The 22621-nt window shown below is 40.0% G+C and overlaps 3 protein-coding genes across 3 annotated transcripts in view; all 3 read right to left on the reverse strand.

Moving 5' to 3' along the window:
* The window catches only part of gnav1 (guanine nucleotide binding protein (G protein) alpha v1), a 28730-nt gene extending 27929 nt beyond the window's left edge, over nucleotides 1-801 (reverse strand). The window contains exons 1-2 of the mRNA XM_037690224.1: nucleotides 479-801; nucleotides 280-371 (exon numbers count right to left, since the gene is read on the reverse strand). Of these exons, the coding sequence (XP_037546152.1) occupies nucleotides 280-371; nucleotides 479-608 (222 nt within the window). The 5' untranslated portion in view covers nucleotides 609-801. The remainder of the gene's footprint in view (nucleotides 1-279; nucleotides 372-478) is intronic.
* A 3656-nt stretch (nucleotides 802-4457) lies between these two features.
* On the reverse strand, nucleotides 4458-12566 carry pcyt2 (phosphate cytidylyltransferase 2, ethanolamine). Its single transcript, XM_037690225.1, has 12 exons — nucleotides 12284-12566; nucleotides 10586-10674; nucleotides 9292-9453; nucleotides 9018-9169; nucleotides 8899-8940; nucleotides 8683-8821; nucleotides 8506-8588; nucleotides 8188-8265; nucleotides 7765-7830; nucleotides 6900-6965; nucleotides 5540-5628; nucleotides 4458-5464 (listed from the first exon to the last, which is right to left on the reverse strand). The coding sequence occupies exons 1-12, from the start codon at nucleotides 12406-12408 to the stop codon at nucleotides 5344-5346; spliced, it is 1212 nt and encodes a 403-aa protein (XP_037546153.1). The 5' UTR covers nucleotides 12409-12566; the 3' UTR covers nucleotides 4458-5343.
* A 1782-nt stretch (nucleotides 12567-14348) lies between these two features.
* sirt7 (sirtuin 7) lies at nucleotides 14349-20696 on the reverse strand. The gene is made up of 10 exons (XM_037690226.1): nucleotides 20581-20696; nucleotides 20305-20442; nucleotides 17856-17960; nucleotides 17709-17779; nucleotides 17537-17609; nucleotides 17357-17455; nucleotides 16744-16980; nucleotides 16356-16436; nucleotides 16152-16258; nucleotides 14349-14580 (listed from the first exon to the last, which is right to left on the reverse strand). Exons 1-10 carry the CDS (start codon nucleotides 20683-20685, stop codon nucleotides 14373-14375), a joined length of 1224 nt encoding a protein of 407 aa, XP_037546154.1. The 5' UTR covers nucleotides 20686-20696; the 3' UTR covers nucleotides 14349-14372.
* Between the last annotated feature and the right edge of the window lie 1925 nt (nucleotides 20697-22621).

A 22621-nucleotide genomic window follows, 5' to 3' on the forward strand; every position in this document is an offset into this window, starting at 1 on the left:
AAATTTACTGATATGAACCTAACATTTGATGTGGCAGTAGCTGAGAGTAATCCCCAACACATATGATGACCACTAACAGATTTTGCAAGATTATTTTAATAGTATTTGGAGTGAACTTTGTCTGTCTGTCTGTTAGCAAAATATCACCTGAACCAATGGTTGGATTTCACTGAAACTTCCAGGAAACAATCACTGGATGCACTTTTACAACTGATTAACATTTGGAGCATATCCCATTCAAGATGGCCGCCACAGCCAACTAATCTGCTTGTTTCTCACCTTGAAGCTGCTTAACTCTTGCTTGGTGAAGCCATTGCTGTGGATAATTTTCATCTGTTTGACCAAAGTGCTTTTCCCACTTTCTGCTGCACCTGTAGGAATGGACGTCATCGTTATCCCACCTGGTCAGGTTTGATCAAGATGTTCCAGGAATGATTCATGATCAGGATGAAAAGTTATTTCAAGGGAAGAGTCTCACCTAACAGGAGGATTTTAACCACATTCATCTCCTGCTTTGCGCATTCGTACAGGTCTCTGTCTATCTTGGAGCTGCGTATTCTGGCCTTCTTCTCCTCCTCTGTGTCTTCGGTTCCGAGGCACAGTCCCATCCCGAGCACTCATCTCCTCCCAGAACCCGCTCACACAGGAAAACAAACCCAAAACCCAGGACCAGTCCACAGAAAAGCGTCCTCAAACACGGACTTCAGGTCACCTGGTCGTCGTTCGTCAAACGCTGCAGCCAAACGGACTTTACGCATCGCTCCCGGAGCTGTCTCCGCCTCTCTGTCAGGAAAAAATCCTGACCTCAAGGCTCGTTTCCCTCCGAAAAACAGCTCAGTTAATCCCGAATCTGCTGCCTCCCTCTGCAGCCCAGATGGAAACCTTTTTTAACTTCCCTGGGAAGTGACGTGCTGCTGTCCGCTCCGCGCGCTTCACCTGAACCAGCTGCGCGTTTTAAAGGTGAATTATCACCACCAGCTTCAGACAACCTGAACAATAATAATAATCATAACGCACAGCTCTTAGAAATTAATGTTTTCCACATTAGGACAAAACTTCTTAAAGAAACTTTGAAAGGTGTCGGCTGCTGCTCATTGCAAGCGACATCTGGCATAAAATAAAGATAATCCTGATTATTAATGCTGCAGTTTGAAAGAGTTTATCTCCGGTTGTTTTCCACATGTACTGACATTCAGCTCTGAAATGCAGGTACGCACTCCATGTAAACAAAGCACTTTTATCTGCATGTGTTTCTCACCAAACCTCAGTGCAAACATGTTCTACACGAATTACTGGTGTGAGAAAGAAATTGTGCAGATTTTGTCTCTTCATGAACGTTTAACCATCTTGACGTCGCGACAGTCTCTTTAATCTAAACTAAGAAAAGAACGATGACATTTTAATGTCGAAATGTAAAAAGATCAAAAGAAACGTTAATAGTTGCTGTCTGTGGCTCACGGTCGCCGTGGTAACAACACAAATGTGTCTGTCGCTCCCTGATTGCAAAGTTTTTAAGAGACAGACAGAAACGGACTGAAAAGTAAGCCTCAAACAAACAGTCGCTGTGTGAAAACTGCAAGTTGGATTTTACAAATTCTTGAATCGTGAGCGTCAGAAGAGTCATAAATGTGATTTTTTTTTTTATGTTTCTACATTATTTTATGTAGGAGATATGATAGCTTTGTAGAGAACTTTGTTATACTAAAACACATTTAAACTTTGCGTGTGCACTCTGCATGGGGGATTTAAAAGAAAACCACAAATGAGACACGCAGGATAAAAAACAGACAAAGATTACTTATGGTTTAATGTATCATTTGTGTACCAAGGAGAGGGAATGAAAAAGGTGAGCAATTTTTCAAACAGTTAAGAAGTTAGAGTGACACTATCAACTGTCAGCTGAACAGTGTGCAGAAAAACTGTTAAAATCAGAAAATTTAAACTGTGAATGTATAAAATTTACAAGACATCAAAATGCCCGTTCAGATTTCTAAAGTTCGACTTTCTATGAGCTGTTTAAGCTCTGACTGATGTTTCAGCTGTGAAGAGCTGCAGAGCTCCATGTCAGCGTTTTATTTTTAGTTTTCTGCTAATTATGATTTATTGGCACTTTCCCCAACCGAGCCTCATGTTTAGTTGTATAATTTTATTGTTGCACCAAAAAACACAGAAGATTTTCTAACAGAATGCGGGTGCTATATTTAGGCAATATAAAGCCACCTCTAACAGCAAGAACTGGATCTGTCAACTTCTCAGTGTCCCTCATCGCTGTAGAGGAATGTTGGCTCGCTCTTTTTAACCGCTTCTCTTCGGTTCATTGACAGTCGTGGGTTACGTGTTTAAGCTCAGTTGTTTTTGAAGCTTTGACAGGTTTGAGATCTGAACTTAGATTGACCAAACGGAAACATCTTGATTTGCCTTTTCAGCTGTCCCGTCATAAATCCTGCACCGTAATCAGGTTTATTGTCCTTGTAAACGGCCCAGCTGGGGACACGTTTCAGCTGTTGGACAAATGGCCTCACGTTATTTCAAAGCATGAGGTCCTTGTGGATCACAGAAGAGCTCGTGCTCAGCTGAAGGACTGCTGCTGTCTGGGTCCTGTGGCTAGAAAACAAGCCTGGATCATCATTCCTCCACTGCCGTGCTCAACAGTTGGTGTGATGTAATTATGCTGGTCTTGTCGTTCCAAAGGACATTGTTCCAGAAGTTCTGAGGTGCCAGTCTTTCTGCTGGAAACCACCAGGAACTAGTCGTACTTTTTCATAGTTTTCCTTGTGATTCAGCCGAGAACGTTAACGTTTTACATGCTAAGTGAGGTCTGCACTCCGATCTTAGATATTTTTATTCTGGGTTTTAATGAGACGACACTCCCTCCTGAGAAGATAAACTGCCTTGAATGTTTTCAATGTGTTTATAACTTTTCTCATTGCAGAAATATGTTTTTATGGAAATTGTCTCAAAACTCTGCCCAGATTGATTGGAGAGGCAAAACCAGATTCTCTGAGATCAATATGTTTTTGTTTCTTTCTTGGTAATGTATTAAGGGTGACACTGTGGTGCTGCTGGTAGAGCTATCGCCTATCAGCACAAAGGTTGCCAGCTCAAATCCCGGCTGGGGGCCACTCTAGATGGTTTGCATGTTCTCTCTGTGCATGTGTGGGTTTTCTCCAGATACTCCGGTTTCCTCCCACAGACAAAAACATACATGTTAGATGGATTGGTGACTAGAAATTGTCCCTTGATGTGAGTGAGAGAGTGAATGGTTGTTTGTCTCTATCCCTGTGATGGACGGTGGAAGTGGTCTCCAGCTACAAGTACTTGGGTGTACACATGAATTGTACACATGAATGACAACCACAGCTGGAGCAACAACACCACCGGCCTGATCAAGAAAGCTCATCAGAGACTCTACTTCATCAGGCGGCTGAGACGAGCTGGTCTGGGAAGCTCAGTCCTCACCTCCTTCTACAGGTGTGCAGTGGAGAGCATCCTGTGCTCCAGCATCAACGTGTGGCATGGAGGCTGCACAGCTGCAGAAAGAAAAGCTTTGAAGAGAGTGGTGAAGGCTGCACAGAAGACTGTTGGAGTCAGTCTCCCCACCATCACAGACATTTACACCTCTAGATGCAGGAAGAGGGCCACCTGCATCATGAAGGACCACACTCACCCAGCACACACACTTTTTGCCCCACTCCCCTCAGGAAGGAGGTTGAGGATCATTAAATGTAGAACCACTAGACTGAGGAATAGCTTATACCCTGAGGCTGTTAGACTCATGAATCTCTAACCAGAGTAATCACTGTGAAAAATCACATCATGTTGCTGCTGATCTGTTTCATGTTGCTGCTGATCTGTTTCATGTTGCTGCTGATCTGTTTCATGTTGCTGTGTTCATTCGTACTCATCCGCTCACACAGACTCATGTTCATGCTGCTGTTCGGCATACTGTTTTTATGCTAGTGCTTAGTGTATATTTAGTTGATGTTTTTCTTAGTTCATATCTTAGACCATATTATTGTTTTTCTTTTACATTTTATTGTTGGATGTAACTGGGACCCTGTGTACATAATTTCGTTCCACCACATGTACCACATGTGATGCGAATGACAACTAAAGAACCTTGAATCCTTGAACATGTGACCTGTCCAGGGTGTTCCCTGCCTCTCACACAGCTCCAGGATCTGCCACAGATCCAATCATTTAGACACGACAGTTTTCTAATTTTTTTAATTTGTGCACAAATTAAGTAATTAATCAAAATGTGGTTTAGATGTAGATTTTTAGTTGCAGCTTTAGAGGTTCAACTAAAAAAAGCTTTAACGGTTCAGGAATTTCAGCTGATTTCCTCTCTTGGCTTTAGTTGTTTCTGAGCGGCTGTGGCCTAATTTTTCTGCCTCGGTGAACCGTAACTATGTGCTGATCAAACAGCTGAACCTGCAGGAAAACACAACCGTTTCAACAGACCACCGTTTAATTCATAAAGTGGAATATACTCACAGATATAGTTATGGAAATGCTGAGAATATTCTCCACATCTATAAACTTTATGTAAATTTTCAGTCCACCACTTTATCTTCATTTAACCTTACAAATGTTAAACGTAAAACAAGAAAACAACAATTAGACGTCGGAGTTTGACAGATTAATGTCCTTGGATTGTCTTGAGAAACAGAGTTTAAGAACCGGAGACACATTTGTTTCTTGTTGAACAAATTTCTTGGAAAATAAACTGAATAAAGAAGGATTTAATTTTTTCACACAGACTGTTTCCTCTGAGGCTGAAACAGTTTACAGCCCTTAAATTAATTTATAGCTTCAGGAACGAGGCACTATGTTCTTTAAAACACACACACATACATACACACACGCACACACACGGTGCAAACTGGTAGCTAAACTCCACTGATTTCTTAACAAATGATTTAACAACATTATGTTTTTCTTTAGAGGAAGGGAAAAACTGACATCAAGAAATGAAATGTGTTTAAAAAACAAGTACATTCAACTTTACTGATGACAAGTTTTAAGACTGATCTTTAAAAATTGTTTAAAATCGAACACGCTAACCGACACAGATAGTAACACTTTGTCAATAAGTTATGAAAAGTTAAAAAATTAACCTCTACATGTAGTGTGAGACTAAAACAACACAAAGATCAGTATGGAGCTCTCGGTGAGGGACAAACCTCGTAGATAAAACAAGGTCTGAAGCCGGTTTGAACCCACTGGACGGGTCCAGATGTGGCTGAGGACAATGTGGACTCTCCGTCTGGCTCTGCAGGGTCCTTGTTTTTAAAGCTGGGTGTACCTGAAGGAGTAAAACAGACTTAAAACGATCAGAGTTCATGAGTGGACAGGCTGAGCTGCAGCTTCATCCTGCTGCTCCTTCTCTCTCCTCTTCATCGCTTCGATCGCCGCCATCTCCTTGGCCTCTTTTTTCTGGTTCCTGGCTTCGAACTGCAGCCTGGGAACAAAATAAAGATGTGAATAAACACAAACATGATCAGTACACAGAGTTTAAGACGGATCAAACCCTCGCCTGTTTGCAATGATCCTCTGGACGATGTCGTCAGTGGTGAGATTATTTCCACTGTCTACACTCCTAAAGATCCCCCTCTTCTTAGGTTCCTGAGGGAAAAACACCACTTGTTACAAACAACTGAATCGGTCGGCTCCTGTATGAACCATGAAGTTTAACACTAACATTAAAGATTTAAAAGGCAGGAGGAGGAAGTCGCTAAAATATGACCCCACAGTGCCACCTGGAGATCAGACCTGGTAATGACGTCAGTCTAAGGTGAAGCAAATAATTTATTCCTCTAAAATATAAAAGCAGCAGGTATTTCATCGTATGCTCATTCTCAGATTGGTTAGTAACAGGAATGGGGATTTTTTTTTAGCAAAAGTACCCCTCAAATATGATCATGAATTATTTGATTTGCTTTGAATACTCAGCTGTCCCATCTGATCGTGCTCCCTCAGTCCTCTCCTCCCCGTCCACCTACTGGCTACCGCTCCAAACATAAGACCAGTTTGTGGCTCCTCACAGCGTTTTTCATCATTTACTCACACAGGGCTAATTAATACAGCACAACCAGAGTCAGCACAAACTGTTTAAAAGCAGAGAAAGCAGTCTTAATAAAAGCCAATCTCAGCTTCTGGTTTATGATTCAAGACCGTTGCCCTTTTCATGTTTTTGCTTAATAAATAATTGTGTCCACACGGCTGAGACTTGAATTAAACGTTTCTCACTCAAAGTCCTGCAGCTGAAAAAACCCTCAAATGAAAGGGCTGGTTACAGAGACATGTGCTGCTCTAATTCTTCTTTATATTCCTTTGTTTCCATCAGTCCAATGGATCACCGTAGAGTGGTGACGCACGCATCCTGACGGTAAAGCTGAGCTCACCTGTGACCATAGTTTCCACTTCATAATCCTTTCAAAATAAACTACGATGGCAGAAAGATGCTGGGACGTTCAAAGCTGTTTTTGTTTTCTGTTTTACAGAAGGTGTTGCACAGTAGTCCCTCCCTACTTCACGTTTTTTTTCGCGGACTCGCTCTTTTGCGGCTTTTCAAAGTAGGAGTGGACATGACACGCAGTTGGCTGATTGATGGATGAGCCACAAGAGCGGCATGGATTGTTTATTTAAAATGTTACAGTATTAAAATGTAAATTGTTTATTTACATATAAGGAGAGAGATGGGGAGTGAAACTTGAACTTGGACTGCTGTATCCCTACTTCGTGGTTTTTCACTTATCGTGAGGGCGTGGTTCCTAAACCCCGTGATAAACGAGGGACTGCTGTATTGTAAAAAGCTCCCTGACTGGAAAAGTACTGTTCGGAAACATATTGGTGTGTTGGTGTAAATAAAATAAAATAAGACTGTTGTGACTCACAGCATAGGGGTCTGACCCATCCTTGTCTGGAAATACTTCCGTCTTGCCGTGGCACACCAAATCCACCTGAACAGGAAAACATAGCTGGTTAAAACCACCATCCCTCAAGTAGAAAAACACCAGTTTGTTATTATTCCACAGATGTTCTGATTGCTTAAATTTGACTTTCAAGCTTGTCATCTTTGCTAACCTTCATTCGTCAGTTATGTATAACTTAACGCATTGGTTAGCAGGTGAATGCTAAAAACAGCAAACAGCACTGCAGGACACTCTCCTAATTTATCTGAGAAATCAAGAATGTAACCAGAAATAAACCTACGGTATATTCATGTCAAATTTTGTTTTACTAAAATGTTTTTTTTCCTCTTTGTTCACTGGGACTGCATCACAGTTTTACACTTAAACATTTCAAAAGCATCATCTGGAAGTCACACTTCATATAAATGCTTATGTTCTTTAAAGTTTATATTGTAAACAAATGCCAGTCACTTCAGGAGTTGCATGAGTAGGATTTATGTTGTTAGGTTAAAGGAAGAAAATGTTTGTCATCGAGGCTTTCTTAGAAATAGGTAGGTCTTATGTTGTAGTCACTTCCTTCCTTGTTCCTAAAGCTACAGCTGAAACCCTGCTCGTAAAAATACGTACTTGTAAAAGATGTGATAAATAGTCAGCTACAAAAAGGTTTAAAGTCACAAACATCTGTCATTATAAAATAACAATCTAAAGAAGGTTAACAAACTGATTGTTTCAGTATATTTTTAAAGTTCAGGTAATAATGGCTCTTGTCACGACTCCAGTGAATGCTAAAGCTGAAGCATTTCTAACTAAACTACGAGTGACTTAAAACAAATTGAAGGAAACTCACTTTAAAATGATCCAGCAGGTCTTTGCCCACTGCGTATGGTGCACCAATCACCACCTCTGACACATACTACAGACACAGAGCAATAAAAATAAAATCAATTTGAAAGTGCGAAACCTTTAACAACATTCTCCCCCAGACAGATTCCTGCGTTTCTGACAGAGTTGAACCACAAAGCTTAGTTCCTAACGTGTTAGTTTTTAGCTTCAGTACCTCGTCATCAGGCGCTGAAAGCATCACTTTCCAGGCTTTACAGTAAGTCTGCATAACAGTCTCACTAACACACAACACAGATGAGCAACAAAGATTTATTGTTCTTGGCCGACAGCAAGAATGAAGAGCGCAGAGCCAAGCTGCGCCTGCAGCGGGCAGACGCGCGTCCCCCTCTGTGCTGAACGGTCAACAATAAACAATGTGTGAGCTCACCCGACAGGCAAGAACACTCAGAGTTCTCTCATGGATGTTCATGATTGGGTAGTTCTTCCCTTTGTAGCGATTCACTTCCTGAAAACAGTAAAAAAACAATAAAATTGTGAGCGCGTTTACAGCTCTTTTGATTAGACGTTAAGCTCTAACTGCTGAGTGAATGTGATAGAAAACAACAAAATGACAATCCTTGACTCTGAACAGTCAAAGCAACAAGTTCTCCTAATAGTAATGTAAGGCCAAGCTAGCTCCTTTCACAGCAGGAAGAGCTGAATCTGCTCTTTTGGTTGGATGAGATTAACTGGTAATTGGGTGTACCTGGTCAAAGTGCAGACCCACGATGACGTAAGCCCTCTCTGCTTGTTTATAAACCATTTCCAAGAAGTCAACATGACCAATGTCTGCAGAAAATTTGTAGTCAAGGCAGCAAAAACAAAAACATAACAATCAGCGTTTTTTTTAACTCGGGCTTCCTCGCAGGTAAAAAAAGGATGCGGAAAAGATCAAACGCTCCGGCCACATAGATGATGGTGTCTCCGGGCTGCGGCTCCTTTCCTGAGGCGAACTGAATGATCTTCTGAGATGTTTGCAGGAACTGAGAAACTCCCGTCCAAGGACTGTGAACTGTGGCACCCTTAGAGACAAAACACCAAACTGAACAACGATCTGTAAGTGTTCATAGGAAGGACGCAGCATAAACATTATTATTACCTTTCCAAAGTTGTCTGTGTGCTGCTGGTAATCAGTGTTATCCTGCAAAAACAACAACAACAAAAACATGAACAGCAAGAAAAAACAACAACACAATAAAGACAGGAATGTAAACTCACCAAGTTGCTGTGATGGGCTTTGGTCATGAGCAACATGCGTCCCACCAGGTCAGTGGTCGAGACACCCTGCGTGCGTTTACACTCCCGGTAACGACCCGCCCGCTTCACCTCTGCATATGTGTCTTTGCCATCTACCGTCAGCGTGATGTCATCTGGTAAACATAAATAATATCAACCACATATGATCAAAAGCATAACGACAAAATAAGCAGAACTCCTGGACAATAACAAAGTCGTGAAAGGTGATTCAAAAATCAGAGTGAAAGCGGCTCACCTCCATGCACGCAGAAATCACAGCTGTATTTGTCCAGAGTCTCCAGCGTCGTCACATACGGAGCTCCTTCTACGATCTCATCCACCCACTTGATTGCACGCACCATCTTGTACCGTTCTTCCTGAGTAAAGACTGGGGGGCCCTTGTGTTTGGAAATCTCCGCTTTGAAAAGAGATTTGGACGTTAGTTGTTTATTACCAACATGTCAAGCTGAAGAAACTTTCACTAAAACTTTATAAGAAAGTTTCACAAAATGATTCTTATTTTGCTGTCATGTGACATGGAGGACCCTAAATGATTTAAAAAAAAAATCTGTTAAGTAGGGGTTGAATAGACTAGTCGACTAGTCAATTTATGTCATATTTCACATTGACTAGTCGCCCCCCCCCCCCCCCTGCTGTTCCCAACTCTTTTCCACCCAATCCACGTGGTGGATTAAATAAAATAAAACTAAAAACAGCAGCATTTTTGCAGCTTGATAATAGTTTTGCTTTTCCTTTGACTTATTTGCTGTATGATAAATGGTAGGAGCATAAATATATGCCCAACATTCTGTTGTTCTTTTTTGTTGTTGTAAATAATAGACTTTTTTGTCTAAATTTTTATTTGTTTTTGTAAATATGATATAGCGTCGAGTTCCTATGACGTCATCGACTAGTCGAAGGCGACTCGACTTTTATCGTGTTAAATTCGACTTTTTAAAATATGTAGTCGTTTAACCCTTAGTGTTAAAGAGACGCAGTAAAGTAGCTGCAGTTCGTCCTATGGAGAGTTACTGCAGCTTCATGTAGCTGAAACTTGTTGCAGTAAAGCTTTGTTGTTTCACGCCTTTTTATCTTTAAAAAAAAATTTTTTACTGGACCTTGAAAAATATTTCTGTCAGTAATAAACACGATGCAAATGAAGTTAGTGTTTTTACTGTTTTCAATGTAAAGTTAGCATCTGTTAACTGTTGGTCAGCAGCCTGTGAATAATAAGTTGTCTATGTTATTGTGTACTCTTTATTAGGCACACAAATATACAGATCTATAATTATGTATGTGAACTAAGCAATAGTCATTTAAGTTTTAAGCTTAATGCATTTTGTTTTATAATCATATCACAAATATACGGTGACTTTTGATTTCCATCCATTGTTTATTCCAAAATTGTTTTGTTTTTTTTTGGTATGTAGCTGCTGTAACCAAGGCATACAACCTTAACAAACTTTAACAAAGTGTAAATAAACAACTACTCGGCTGTGCAATAACAGAAGTGTGAATTCAGTCACCTTTGCATCACACGTCAACCTTACCGTCTGTATGCACGCCCACAATCAGGTAATCTCCCAGAGCTTTGGCCTGTCGCAGTTGGTTGGAGTGACCGTAGTGCACCATGTCGTAGCTGTGTGGAGAAAACAATTAAAAAACAATAGCTGCTGTCAGTGTCTGACAACACTACTCGGGTCAAAAGAGCTGAAAAATTCACAACAATGCAGAATAAATCTGAAACTGGTGCCCCACAGCCACATGGTGGATCGTGGTCGAGATCTAAACCCAGAAGAAATCCTATCTGGGCCCAGACTGATTAGTAAATATATATTTTAAGTGGCGCAGCTTTTTCATCCTATTTTAGTCTTTTCCATAGATTGAAACAGTTCTTTTGTTTTGTTTGGTTTTACCACGGTTTGTGTTACGCTGTATAATTTCCTGGTCTAGAACTTTGCTTAAGAAAGATATTTTGAGCGGACCTTGGTGAATTTTAATTGAAAATCACTGCTCTGCAGGTTCACATCAAATACTTTATTATAACAATAATAAGGGTTGATTTAATGGTCAGTTTTGTATTTTTCTTTGTATCGTAGGGCCCATCGTATGTGCTATGTAGCTTCTCAAACAGGTAGTGGACTGCAATGCAGAGTTAAAGATCAATGGGGGAAAGGTGGTGGCCACTGAGATGATCGACAACGTGTCCATGTTTATTTGCTTTTTGTCATTTGGTTACGCAATCAATCAATATTCTGCAAGATTATTTAGCAGAATTGAACTACAGTTTTAATAGTAAAATTAAATATAAGAGATGACTACTTCTACTGGGCCATGGTGGTGCAGTTGGTAGAGCTCAGGTCTCTCTTGTAAATGAGTCCTCGAGGCTCAATGGGATTTACCTGTCTAAATAAAGGTTGAATGAATGAAAAAGAGCTGCTGCCTCTCAGCGAGCAGGTTACCCCAGTTCAAATCCCAGCCAGGGGCCCTTCTGGGTGGAGTTTACATTTTCTCTCCGTGCATGCGTGGGTTTCCTCCAGGTACTTCCGTTTCCTCCCACATACCAAAACATGCATGTTAGGCTGATTGGTAACTCTAAATTGTCCCTAGGTGTGAGTGAGAGAGTGGTTGTTTTTCTCGTTTGTCTCTATGTGTCCCTGTGATGGACTGGAGACCTGTCCCCCCCGCCTCCCGCACAGTGATGGCTGGACATGGGCACCAGTGACCTCTGCAACCCGAAAAGGAAGAAGCGGGTAAAGATAATGGATGGATGGATGAATGAATGGATGGATGGATGAATAGATGGACGGATGGATGGACAACTTTTATTACTAGTTTTTTACTGAAAGTTTGGTAGAGCCCCAAATTCACAAATAAAGCTGAAGTTTAACAATTATTGGTGGTTTGGTCATAATGATGCAGTAGTAAAACACTGATATACCATAAAAATACAAAAAACAAAAAACACTATTGGTAACTGATGGGAAAACTTGACATGAAGGGTTAATAAAGGCGCTATTAACACACGACATCGAAACATTAGCTTTGTTTAAATCCATGATAAGGACAGATTTGGTGTTTAGACAGGTGTAGCTCTCACACATAACTCCTGTTAATAAATGCTAAGTAGCAAGCTAGCGTTAGCATGCTAACAAGTCAAGTGTTCTAACACGAGGACAGCGTTTAGGTAAACACATTAAAATACTTAAAACAAGTTCAAACATAAGTAGACGGACACGCGGACTCACCAGCCGTCACACCACAACCGCACCACCCGCTTCCTCTTCTCCGGGCTACACATCGAGTCCACCGTCTTACCGGACCCGGCTTCTTCACTCCGGTTACTGGCTGCGTGGTGACCGTTTTTGATCATTTTGACGACTGACCAGAGAAATTTGAATAGAATTTTAAGAGTTAAAATAAGATTTTGGAATAATTAAAATAACTACAGGTGGTTCTACAGAGCCCGATTCCGACAGGATCACTGAACTGGCCAACGCCTCCAACGACGTCACATCGAACGAATGTTCTCCGTGTGACGTACTGGTTGCATAATCCTCTGGTAACACGATAGCTTTAAACCATTGATTCGTTCCTTTTTATTTCGCCGAGGTAGGACCCGGCTAGTGCCCGTTGAAATAGAGTGCAAGCTCCGCCTACCCAGCCACTACTTTGTCAGCCGACTAAAAATAGCATATAGCCACACTGAAGCAGCTCTACACTTGTTTTATGAACAAGTACATTTGTTGTGCATGTAATAGGTGCATCTAAACAAATTAATAAAAATAATTTTGAAAGCTTACTTTAAAATATTGTATGACCTTACTCAACGTTTGTTGGCATTCAAGCTCCACTCAGACAAGCCAGTCATTCTGAGGAACAAGTACTTTTACTTGGAGGTATGTTTTGCTTTGGAGTAAATTTACTCAAAGGTAATCTAATTCAGCTATAGAAAGTTTTTACACTTCAGTTTTTATTAAACAGTTGCGCACTTACCTTAGCCGCACAAAAATGTACCTGTTTAAATCTTTGAGAGAACTGCAACAAAACATCTACTGACTCTACTCAACTTAAAGGATAGATGCAGTGAAATAAACTTGTAAGACTATAAAAAATAAAAATATTACAACTACAAACTGTAAATGAAGTGCATTATTAATCTAGCAATTCAAGCAAAAATAAAATTCGTAATTCAAATCATGATTTATTTTCTCACAAATACACAAGATTTACAAAAGAAGTCTTCAATGGTTCTAGGAGTGCTTAAATTATGACACTGGATGGTAAATAATGTGATATTAATATCACAGGATGTACCTGAGACAAATTACTTTTTTTTTCTTAATAACAGTAACAAGTTACTTGACATAAGATAAACTAAGAAAATAATCCATAACTTTTACTCAGTTGTAAACAAATGAAGGAAAATCTGCAACCACTAAACCAAAAGGCTACACTGGCAACACTGCAGGCTAACCTGAGGATGGCTCGCACTCCGAATTTACAAATTCATTTACTCTAGATAAATCAAAATACCTTCAAAATAAACATTAAAAAATGTGAACAGAGAAAAAAAAATACAAAAATATACTTTAAGCAAAACATAGAAAATTCATACAAATGCATTTATAAACCACGACTCAAAAACTGGCTAACGGTTTACTTCTACTGCTTTGCAGCACTGACAATCAGAAAGCTGCTCATTTTCACTGAAAAGTCCCGACTCTCAAAAACTCGGATGTTAATAAACACAAACGCATCTTTCGGACACATTTGAATCAGCTAAAGCTCAAACCAGCCGAACGTAGCACAGTTCGACAGAAGCTTCCAAAAAGGCTGTAAAACACTGAAGTGATCCGAGTATACGAGCAGATAAAAAATATCTGTAACATTGTTTTGAAAACTATCCGTTCAAACTATAGCAAAGCTTTCAAGACGACCCGGAAAGCTGTCACTATTTTAGGATCTGTTGAGTCAGTTTTCAGTAACATTATCTGATAGTAACCTCATGTTGTAGCACGTTATCAGCTGAACTCACAGTTTAGCTTCGAGTATCCCAGCTGGTTTAGCTGCCGTAATGAATGGAGCATAATAAACCAGTTACACAATACACTTTTAAATCCTGCCACAGAACGTATGCAGGAAGACATGATGGTGCACATCTCCCTCCTTAAACACAAATACTGCATGTGACTCTTTAATATCAATGAAGGCAAACAGACATCAGCTGTGTCCTATAGACGAGGTTTGTCCTCATCACGGGACAGGAATTTAAATCCATCACAGATAGATCATTAGTAGCACCTGACCACAAGTCATGGAGTCAATAACGTTTCCTCAGGTATGCAGCTTCTTTCTTTTTTTCCCCCTTCCTTTGCTGTAGCCTCGACCGAACCAGCCACCCTGCACAGATGGGGCTTCCTCCAGCTGCTCCGCTGCTTCGACGTCGTCCTGCCCCTCAGGGGAAGCCAGGACCTCCCGAGAGTGACTTTTGACCTCTTCTGGACGAAGAGGAGTTTCTAGAGAGAAGATTGGGTCCTGGGCCCTGAGAAAACAGAATGTGGGAACCCAAGCATATATGTAAGTGAAGTTGTGTAAATGTGTTTGTATATTTAACTGATTTCATTTAAGTTTGTGATTGTTATATGATTTTAGCCTTTTTTTTTTTTGTTAGAATTGTTTATGCTTCACTAGTAAATTTAAATTTTTGGCAGCAAGATTTTTTTATTTTTTTTTACTTTCTTTGTCTCATCACATTTTGTCTGTGTTACCAAAATAACTAAAGAAGCACTGGATGAATTTTAATGATGCAGAAAGCATCCACAGGATGTAAATCTACAACGGATTAACTTTGATTTTACATTTTATTTCTGCCACAGCTGACATTAAAAACAAACAAAAAAAGTTCACAACTTTGTCTGTTTTACAGATACTGACTTGGAATTTGGTGTGGTTGTAGCCGAGACTGATCCCAAACGTATTCTAAGCAGACTGCAAAATTAGGCCTGTCACGATAACAAATATTGCTGGGCGATTAATTGTCTCAGAAATTATTATGATAAACGATAACATTGTTTGAAATTGGACAAAAATGAATAATTATTGTCAAATTTAAGAAGAAATGTTGATTAATTGGGCAGCAAGGTGACGCAACTGGTAGAGCTGCTGCCTCTCAGCAAGCAGATCCCGGGTTCAAATCCCAGTCCGGGGGCCTTTATGGGTGGAGTTTGCATGTTCTCTCCGTGCATGCGTGGGTTTTCTCCGGGTACTCCGGTTTCCTCCCACAGACCAAAAACATGCATGTTAGGCTGATTGGCAACTCTAAATTGTCCTTAGGTGTGAGTGAGAGAGTGAATGTTTGTTTGTCTCGTTTGTCTCTATGTGGCCCTGTGATGGACTTGCGACCCGTCCAGGGTGTACCCTGCCCCTTGCACAGTGATTGCTGGACATGGGCACCGGCGACCCCCGTGACCCAAAATGGAAGAAGCGGGTAAAAAGATAATGGATGGATGGATGTTAGTTAATTTGTTTTGAGTGTAGTACCTTTTTTTGACCACTGGATGGCAGAATAAGACTGTTTGAACCAAAGGATGGATAGTGAGGGAGCGAGCAGCGTCTCAAAATGGCGGACGCTCGGAGTGATTTGAGCTCTTTAGCATAGCATTTTTCACACAAAGCTTTTAATTGTAAAAAATCAGTAAAAAATTATCAGCTTCTTTTTGCAGAGAAAAACAACTTTTTACACGAAGGCGCAAGTTTCAACCGTGAATTTTGAAGCTTCGACAAGACAGAGTTTTTTTCCAGAGGTCGGCCTGTTAGCTTAGCTCGTAGCTTAGCTTCTCAGCTTAGCTGCTTTTAACGATCCAAAAACGTGATTTTGGACAGTCAAAATGAATTTTAAAGAGAAAAGAGAAAGGGAGGGGTCAGTGAAGAGCACCAGAGTTGAGTATTTTGTCATCCAGTGTCTTCAGTAGAAAGCGAGAGACACGAAGAAACGATAGTCGATAAATGAAAATGAGGTTGATAATTTTAATTTATCATGCGATTAACTGATTTATTGTTTATTGCGACAGGCTTATGCAAACTCTTATTAATATTGTTAGACACGATCCTTACCGGTCATAATCAGGAATCTGAATGTTCAGCTCCTCCATTAGAAGACTCATGACATCATCACATTTGCCATGGATTTTCAGCACAGCTAGATCATCTTTTGGGGTCCACTAAATAATGACAAAACCATGAAGCCAAGCACAGAGCCTGAAAAATTAAAAAAGTTCTCTTCTTGCTAAAAAAAAAAAAAGACCAAAAGAAGCCCACCTGGAGGTTAACGATGTAGAGTTTTGGCCTTTTGTTCACAGGTCTGTTCATGGACCACAGACAAGCGTATTTCTTCAGCACCTAGCAGAAGAAGAGAACATGTCAGATGTTTGCTTCCATAACATAAAAATAAATAAATAAGTAAATTTTATCACCAAAGATAATTGGACATCTTGAATTTATAAATGTAATCACAAATCTAAAAGCAGCTGCAGTAATTAGAGCAATTTCTGAATTATGTCTAGACAATTTAAACCGAGATGGGTTTTAACTTCTTTAAGAACAAGCCTGTTCTATAAGCAGTTCTTACAAATTAACTTAAAAATAAGTGTAAACATTACGACTGCCACCACGTCGATTCAACACAGACTTGTGTGATGAAACCTGCCTTCAGACTGGAGCCCAAGCAGAGAATAACATCTGCCTTCTTAGCAGCCTCTGCTGCTCCCTTCCAGTTCAGAGGTTGCTCCAAAGTCCCACGTTCCCCAAAGTGCACTATCGTGTCCCTCAGTTCAGCACCACAGTGGCTGCATCTGCGGCCTGTCGCGTGGCGGTGCAGCGACGTCCGCTCCGTCACGTCAAATAAACGCACATGTTCCCTGACTGGCGAACAAGTCGTGCACACCTGTAAATTTATAACAAAAGAGGGGGTTTTGCAGAAACAGTGTACGTAATGATTTTAGTAATGTTTTTAAGAATATCAAACTGCAGAGTAACATATGTCTGCGTAACAACTAAACGCCATAAAACCTGTTCAGTTCATTAAAAATGGCTCACACCAGCCCCTAAACATGTGTGACTACCACTAAAAACATGTATGCACCAAATATTTTGAATGAAACAACAGTTTAAGATATTTACTGATAGCTGTTTTTTGGGAGGGAGGTAAAATAAATATCCTAATTTCTTAGAAAGCAGGAATATTTCTAATAATGAGCACATGTAGAAGACATAAAAACAAAACAAACATAAAATCAGGAATTACGATGCGTTTGTTGTACCTCAATGAACATGTTCCCATGGAGCTCAGACAGAGCATGTCTAGGTAGACCACTTCGCAGGTGAAGTCCATCGCAGTTTTGCGACACAACATGCTTCACCTTGATTAAGAAAGACAAACAGAACACGTTTAAACGTTGATTTAAAATGATAAAACGACCCATACAAGTGGTCTGACGTACCAGCTTCTCCTTATGCAACATCCTGATGCTCATGTGCGTGAGTGTTGGCTCAGCTTTACTCAAGTCTGATGAGCTGAATGTAAAAACAAGAACAAAGAACACAAGAAGTCAGAAATTCAGATTCAGGACTCAAGATTTATTTAATCACATTATGATAAAGACCACATCTCACCTTATGGTCCGACCCTTCTGCAGCTGCGTCCACACCCCATTAGGACCTCTGTAATCTGGGATAGAAGCTGCCTAAAAGAAGAGACTCCATCAGTGCTGAGAGGGGTTGTGATGGACAGAAACAGTGAACAGGTGGGGTTACAAGTACCGTGCTGATACCAGCTCCCGTGTAAACCACCAGGTGCTTTGCTTCCCTGAATGCCTCAGCGAGGTGCTTGACTTTATGTTTGATCTCATCAGCATCATCAAACACCTGAAAGCAGCACAAGAACACAAATATATAGCTGTAAACATACAACAACAAACACTTCTGGTATCGAAGAGCAAAAAAAAAAACAATGGGTAATTAAAAAATAAACGGGTTTTTATAAATGACTCGATTCACACAGGTACAAAAACACACCTAAAAAGAATGCAACATAACTCAGTCACCAACAGAAAACATATTTAAGGAATTTTCTTAAACTAGGATTCATTTTAACTGTTTTAAACTGTTTATCATGACATCATAATAGTCAAAAGCAGAAAAAAAATTTAACCACTCATGTCAAGACTAATTTTTCCACAAAGGGAAGCAAGCCAGCTGAGTACTGTAATTATTGCCTTTTTATGAAACGTGGTGGATAAAAACCAGGTGCCTCATGTATGAAACAGTGCACAGTTATACTGAAAGTTGAAATGTGAAAATTGAATGTGCACAAAAATATTCTGATTCATCAAACTATGCATGCACGTATGTACCCCAGATAAACGTGGAAATGTGCGCACAGAAAAGTCCTCCCCTGACAAGCTTCCATATGTAAATGGATGTAAATAAGGCCTGCGTGTGTGATTCTTCTCTCTGCACAGACTGAAGTGATGTCTAGATACATGTAGAAGAATTTAATGAAATGTGAGTCAGAGACGCTTCTGAAAAAGTAGAGGGGCATAAAAATATGTTTGCCACACATGCACAGAGTGGAGTGATTGTGTGTGAAGCTGCGGCTGTCACTGAATTAACTGAACTTGGGGAAGCAGAACTGCCGGTGGTGCACTCTCGAGATTGAGGCATTTTGAATTTTATCCTTGTGTTTAATGACATAATTACTCTAAACACAGAGGCACCCAGGAGCTTAGTAGAATTTAGACACTTATTTATGAAATAGTTGATACGAAGAAACAAGTTGTGCAACAGCGGAGTGTTTCAGCCACGGAATAGGGGAATTTAATATATCTGGGATTCATATGGATTAGGCCATCTCATACAGCTGGCATGGCATGACTGTGCAATACCCAATCTGTATTTGATTTGTGCGGTCCCAGAAAACACGCTGATTTGTATGGCAAGCCAAATGTCTCTATAATAGCCATTTTTACCTATTAATGAGACACTTTGCTTGCCATACAGATGTACCGCCCTCTAGCGGCTGAAAATGGTAGGCTTCAATATTTTCCATGTCAGCATTAATGAAATCAGATCTCAGCCAAAAATTTGGTTATAAATATGGGGGGGGGATAAATAAGTTGCTTCGCCGTATAAGTCACAGGGCATGTTAATTTATGCCAAAAGTGCCACTTATACATAGAAAAATACAGTAATTTGCTGATCCAACAGTTTTCTTTTCAGCTAGAATGGAAGTCCCCTTTAAATGCCTCATACATTTTAAGCGCTTCATCCGTCTGTGCTTCTTGCAGTCGTGCGGTCACTGACATATGTTTACTGACACGTGGCAAAAATACAGGAAAGCTTACATTTTAGATCGGAGAAAAGTTGTTTAGATAATTTGAGGCGTGTTATGTTGTATGAGATTAAACATTCAGTTTCATTGGTTGGCTTTAAGCCATACAAGTTCAAACTCATGAAAAAATATTTAGTTTAAATACCCTTTAAGTTCAGAAGGCCAAATGAAGTCATATTTCGGTGAATTTCAGCACTTTGTAGTTTGACGCTGTCGACTAGTCTATGTCCAAGTCTATGTGGAAGTACACATTCTCACAAAAGTCAAAAGGTCAAAAGTCTGTGCATATTTACGCACACGATGACACACTGTTCGTTTTGATACATCCCAAAATGTACATGGAACCTGGCACATGCAACCTTTTAGTGCGTATGCATTTATACACGAGTCCTCTGGCGAAGATGAGGATCCTTTTCATTTATTTAGCCTTGGTGAAGAAGAGCATGCCTTTAACGGATTTGAATGTGTCATAAATGTGAAAGTCATATTTATATTTCCATGTTGATGGTTTACATTCGTCTACCTCCTGCGAAGATAAATTGTTCTGTCCATCTGTACACAGTTTTTAAGTGAACTGTACTTAATAGGAAGATAAGATTTTACTTGCTGTAAGCAAAGTATAATTAAATGAAACCTTTTGCACTGCTGTATTTAAAAGTAACAGTATATATAAGATGAACTGCCAGTATAAATAGTCCTGTCACATTTTAGATTTGTAATGTGTACTTTAGTATGTTTCTGATGTAAACATTTGATGAGACTGCACAGGCAGAAGTCTGTATTTACTCTGTTACAGAAAGTGATTTATTTATCCTCACTGGTCTGACTGTAGCCTCTGCAGGTGCAGGTCCACAGTGATGGTGAGTTGTGGAGTCTCACCTCCTCCTGCTTCCTCTTCAGAACATTCCTGCGGATTTGTCTCTTGCTGACTTCATCCACGGTTTCTCGGTGCTGCAGCAGCGCAGCGGCCTCCTCCTTTGACCGCTCAGCTTCCGGCTTCTTCAGCACTCGACCGACCTGCAGAACCAGAAAGAAGCGGCCGTTTTTATTTATTTATTTAATTTTCTACCGGCTAAGAAGAAGCCATTCATTTACACCACCGATGACGCCTGCTAATGTTAGCATGCTAACGTAGTCGCTCTGAATGCGGCTTACCAGCCTGAAAATAGTCCGGTCTCGTTCCCGTTGAACAATTTTAGCTTTTTCCAAAGCTTTTCTCTTCGCCCGCGGAGAAATGTTTCTGTCCGGCAACCCTTCCATCCCGTTTCCACCAGAGAAGCAGCTCTTTATTCAAAACAAAGCTCATCTCATCATTAAAGAGCGACAGTGGCGGCGGATGTTGGCAGAGGAGGCAACGATGAAGAGAACAGCGCCCCCTGCTGCTCGGAGTCTGTAAATGTCTTCAGGCAAAAGGGGTTTATAACCTTTGTATTGCTGTGCATTTTATTGAACCATTGCTTATGTACATTTATATATATATATACAAGAATGTAAACATGCATAGATATTAGACTGACTGCATTATTTCTATGGCTGATACCAATCTTTAGACATCCGGGCAATGTCTGATGACCAATTTGTGTTCTTCCTTTAACAAAATAATACAACTGCTTTAAATGAAGCAAACACCCATGTAACACATTAAAATATTTAAATATTTAAAAAGTATGCTTAGAAGTAGTAATGCTTGAAACACTAATGGCAGCTTCATATTCCACATACATACATGTATATATGCACATACATATATAATCTGGGAGTGGTAATGGACCCTTCCTTGAAACTTAACAGTCATGTGAACATGATTGTTTTTTTTTCCAGCTGAGGCGTCTAAGCTGAAGCCCATATTGTCCAAAAATAACCTGGAGACAGTAATACATGCATCCATTACATCCAGACTCGATTACTGCAACTCACTCCTGTTTGGTATCAGTCAGACCTCCATTGCACGACTACAACTGGTCCAGAATGCTGCAGCCCGATTTTTAACCAGTACAGGCAAAAGAGAGAACATTACACCAGTTTTGGCCTCACTGCACTGGTTACCAGTTCACCTTCGAATCCAGTTTAAAATCCTTCTGTATGTTTTTAAATCACTGAACAGTTCTGCACCCTCCAATCTCACTGATCTGCTGCAGCCGTATGCCCCACCGCGTTCTCTGAGGTCCGTGAACCAGTTGCTTCTCTCAGTCCCAGTAACCCGTCTGAAGTGCAGAGGTGACAGGGCCTTTTTTCTGTTGCAGGCCCTAGACTATGGAATGAGTTACCTCTACTTGTTAGACAGGCCCCTTCCCTCAAAGTTTTTAAATCCCGCTTAAAAACCTACTACTATTCCCTGGCTTTCAACACTATGATTTGTGCTGAACCTGTATGCATCACACCGTTAGTCATTATGTTGTTACCTGCTATTATTTTGTTTCTATATTTTGATTTTACATTATGTTATGTGTTGCTGTGTACTTTACCTGTTTGTACAGCACTTTGGTTGGCCTTCTCGCTGTTTTAACGTGCTCTATAAATAAAATGGTATGGTATATGCATACATATATACATATAGATAGATAAGATATACAGATAGATATTAACTTTTTATGACGTCAACAGATACAAATAAATGAAACCTCTGGTAAAGCTGTGTAGTGTACAAGCCTTTTTCTGGTTTTGCAATAAGAAAGTTTATTACCAAACACAAATAAATAAATGACGAAGATTAAGTCCTTCATAAGAGATAAAAGAATGTAAAAAATACAACAGTGTACATATATTTTGGCTTAAATGCAATTCCAAAAAAGCACATTTTAAGGCAGCAATAAAAAACACTTTTCAAGTATTAAATATCTGCAACAAGATGGTAAAATTTGGGTTCGTTTCAGAACATCAGTTTGAGGATTGCCTGTTTTTGGTTAAAGGCACATAAATGTAATTCCTGTAAACCTGAGTGCACTTCAGTTAGGTGATTTATTTAATTCTTGAGTTCTCCTAAGGATACGTGGATTCAGCACAGCAGGAAAAGCAAAGATGAGACAAATTATCCTTAAAGACACAGTAACGAGCCAAACTGCCTAAAAAGGGCTTTTCTACAATGAAACAGTTTTACCTTCATCTCCTACATTTGTGCTTATTCTGCAGTAACAAACCAAGACTGCTGTAAAAAAAAACTATTTTAACTCAGCTATCTCCCGTCTAATGTTTTCAA

The sequence above is a fragment of the Nematolebias whitei genome, chromosome 16, assembly GCF_014905685.2.
Source record: "Nematolebias whitei isolate Nwh7 chromosome 16, NemWhi1, whole genome shotgun sequence".
Taxonomy (NCBI): domain Eukaryota; kingdom Metazoa; phylum Chordata; class Actinopteri; order Cyprinodontiformes; family Rivulidae; genus Nematolebias; species Nematolebias whitei.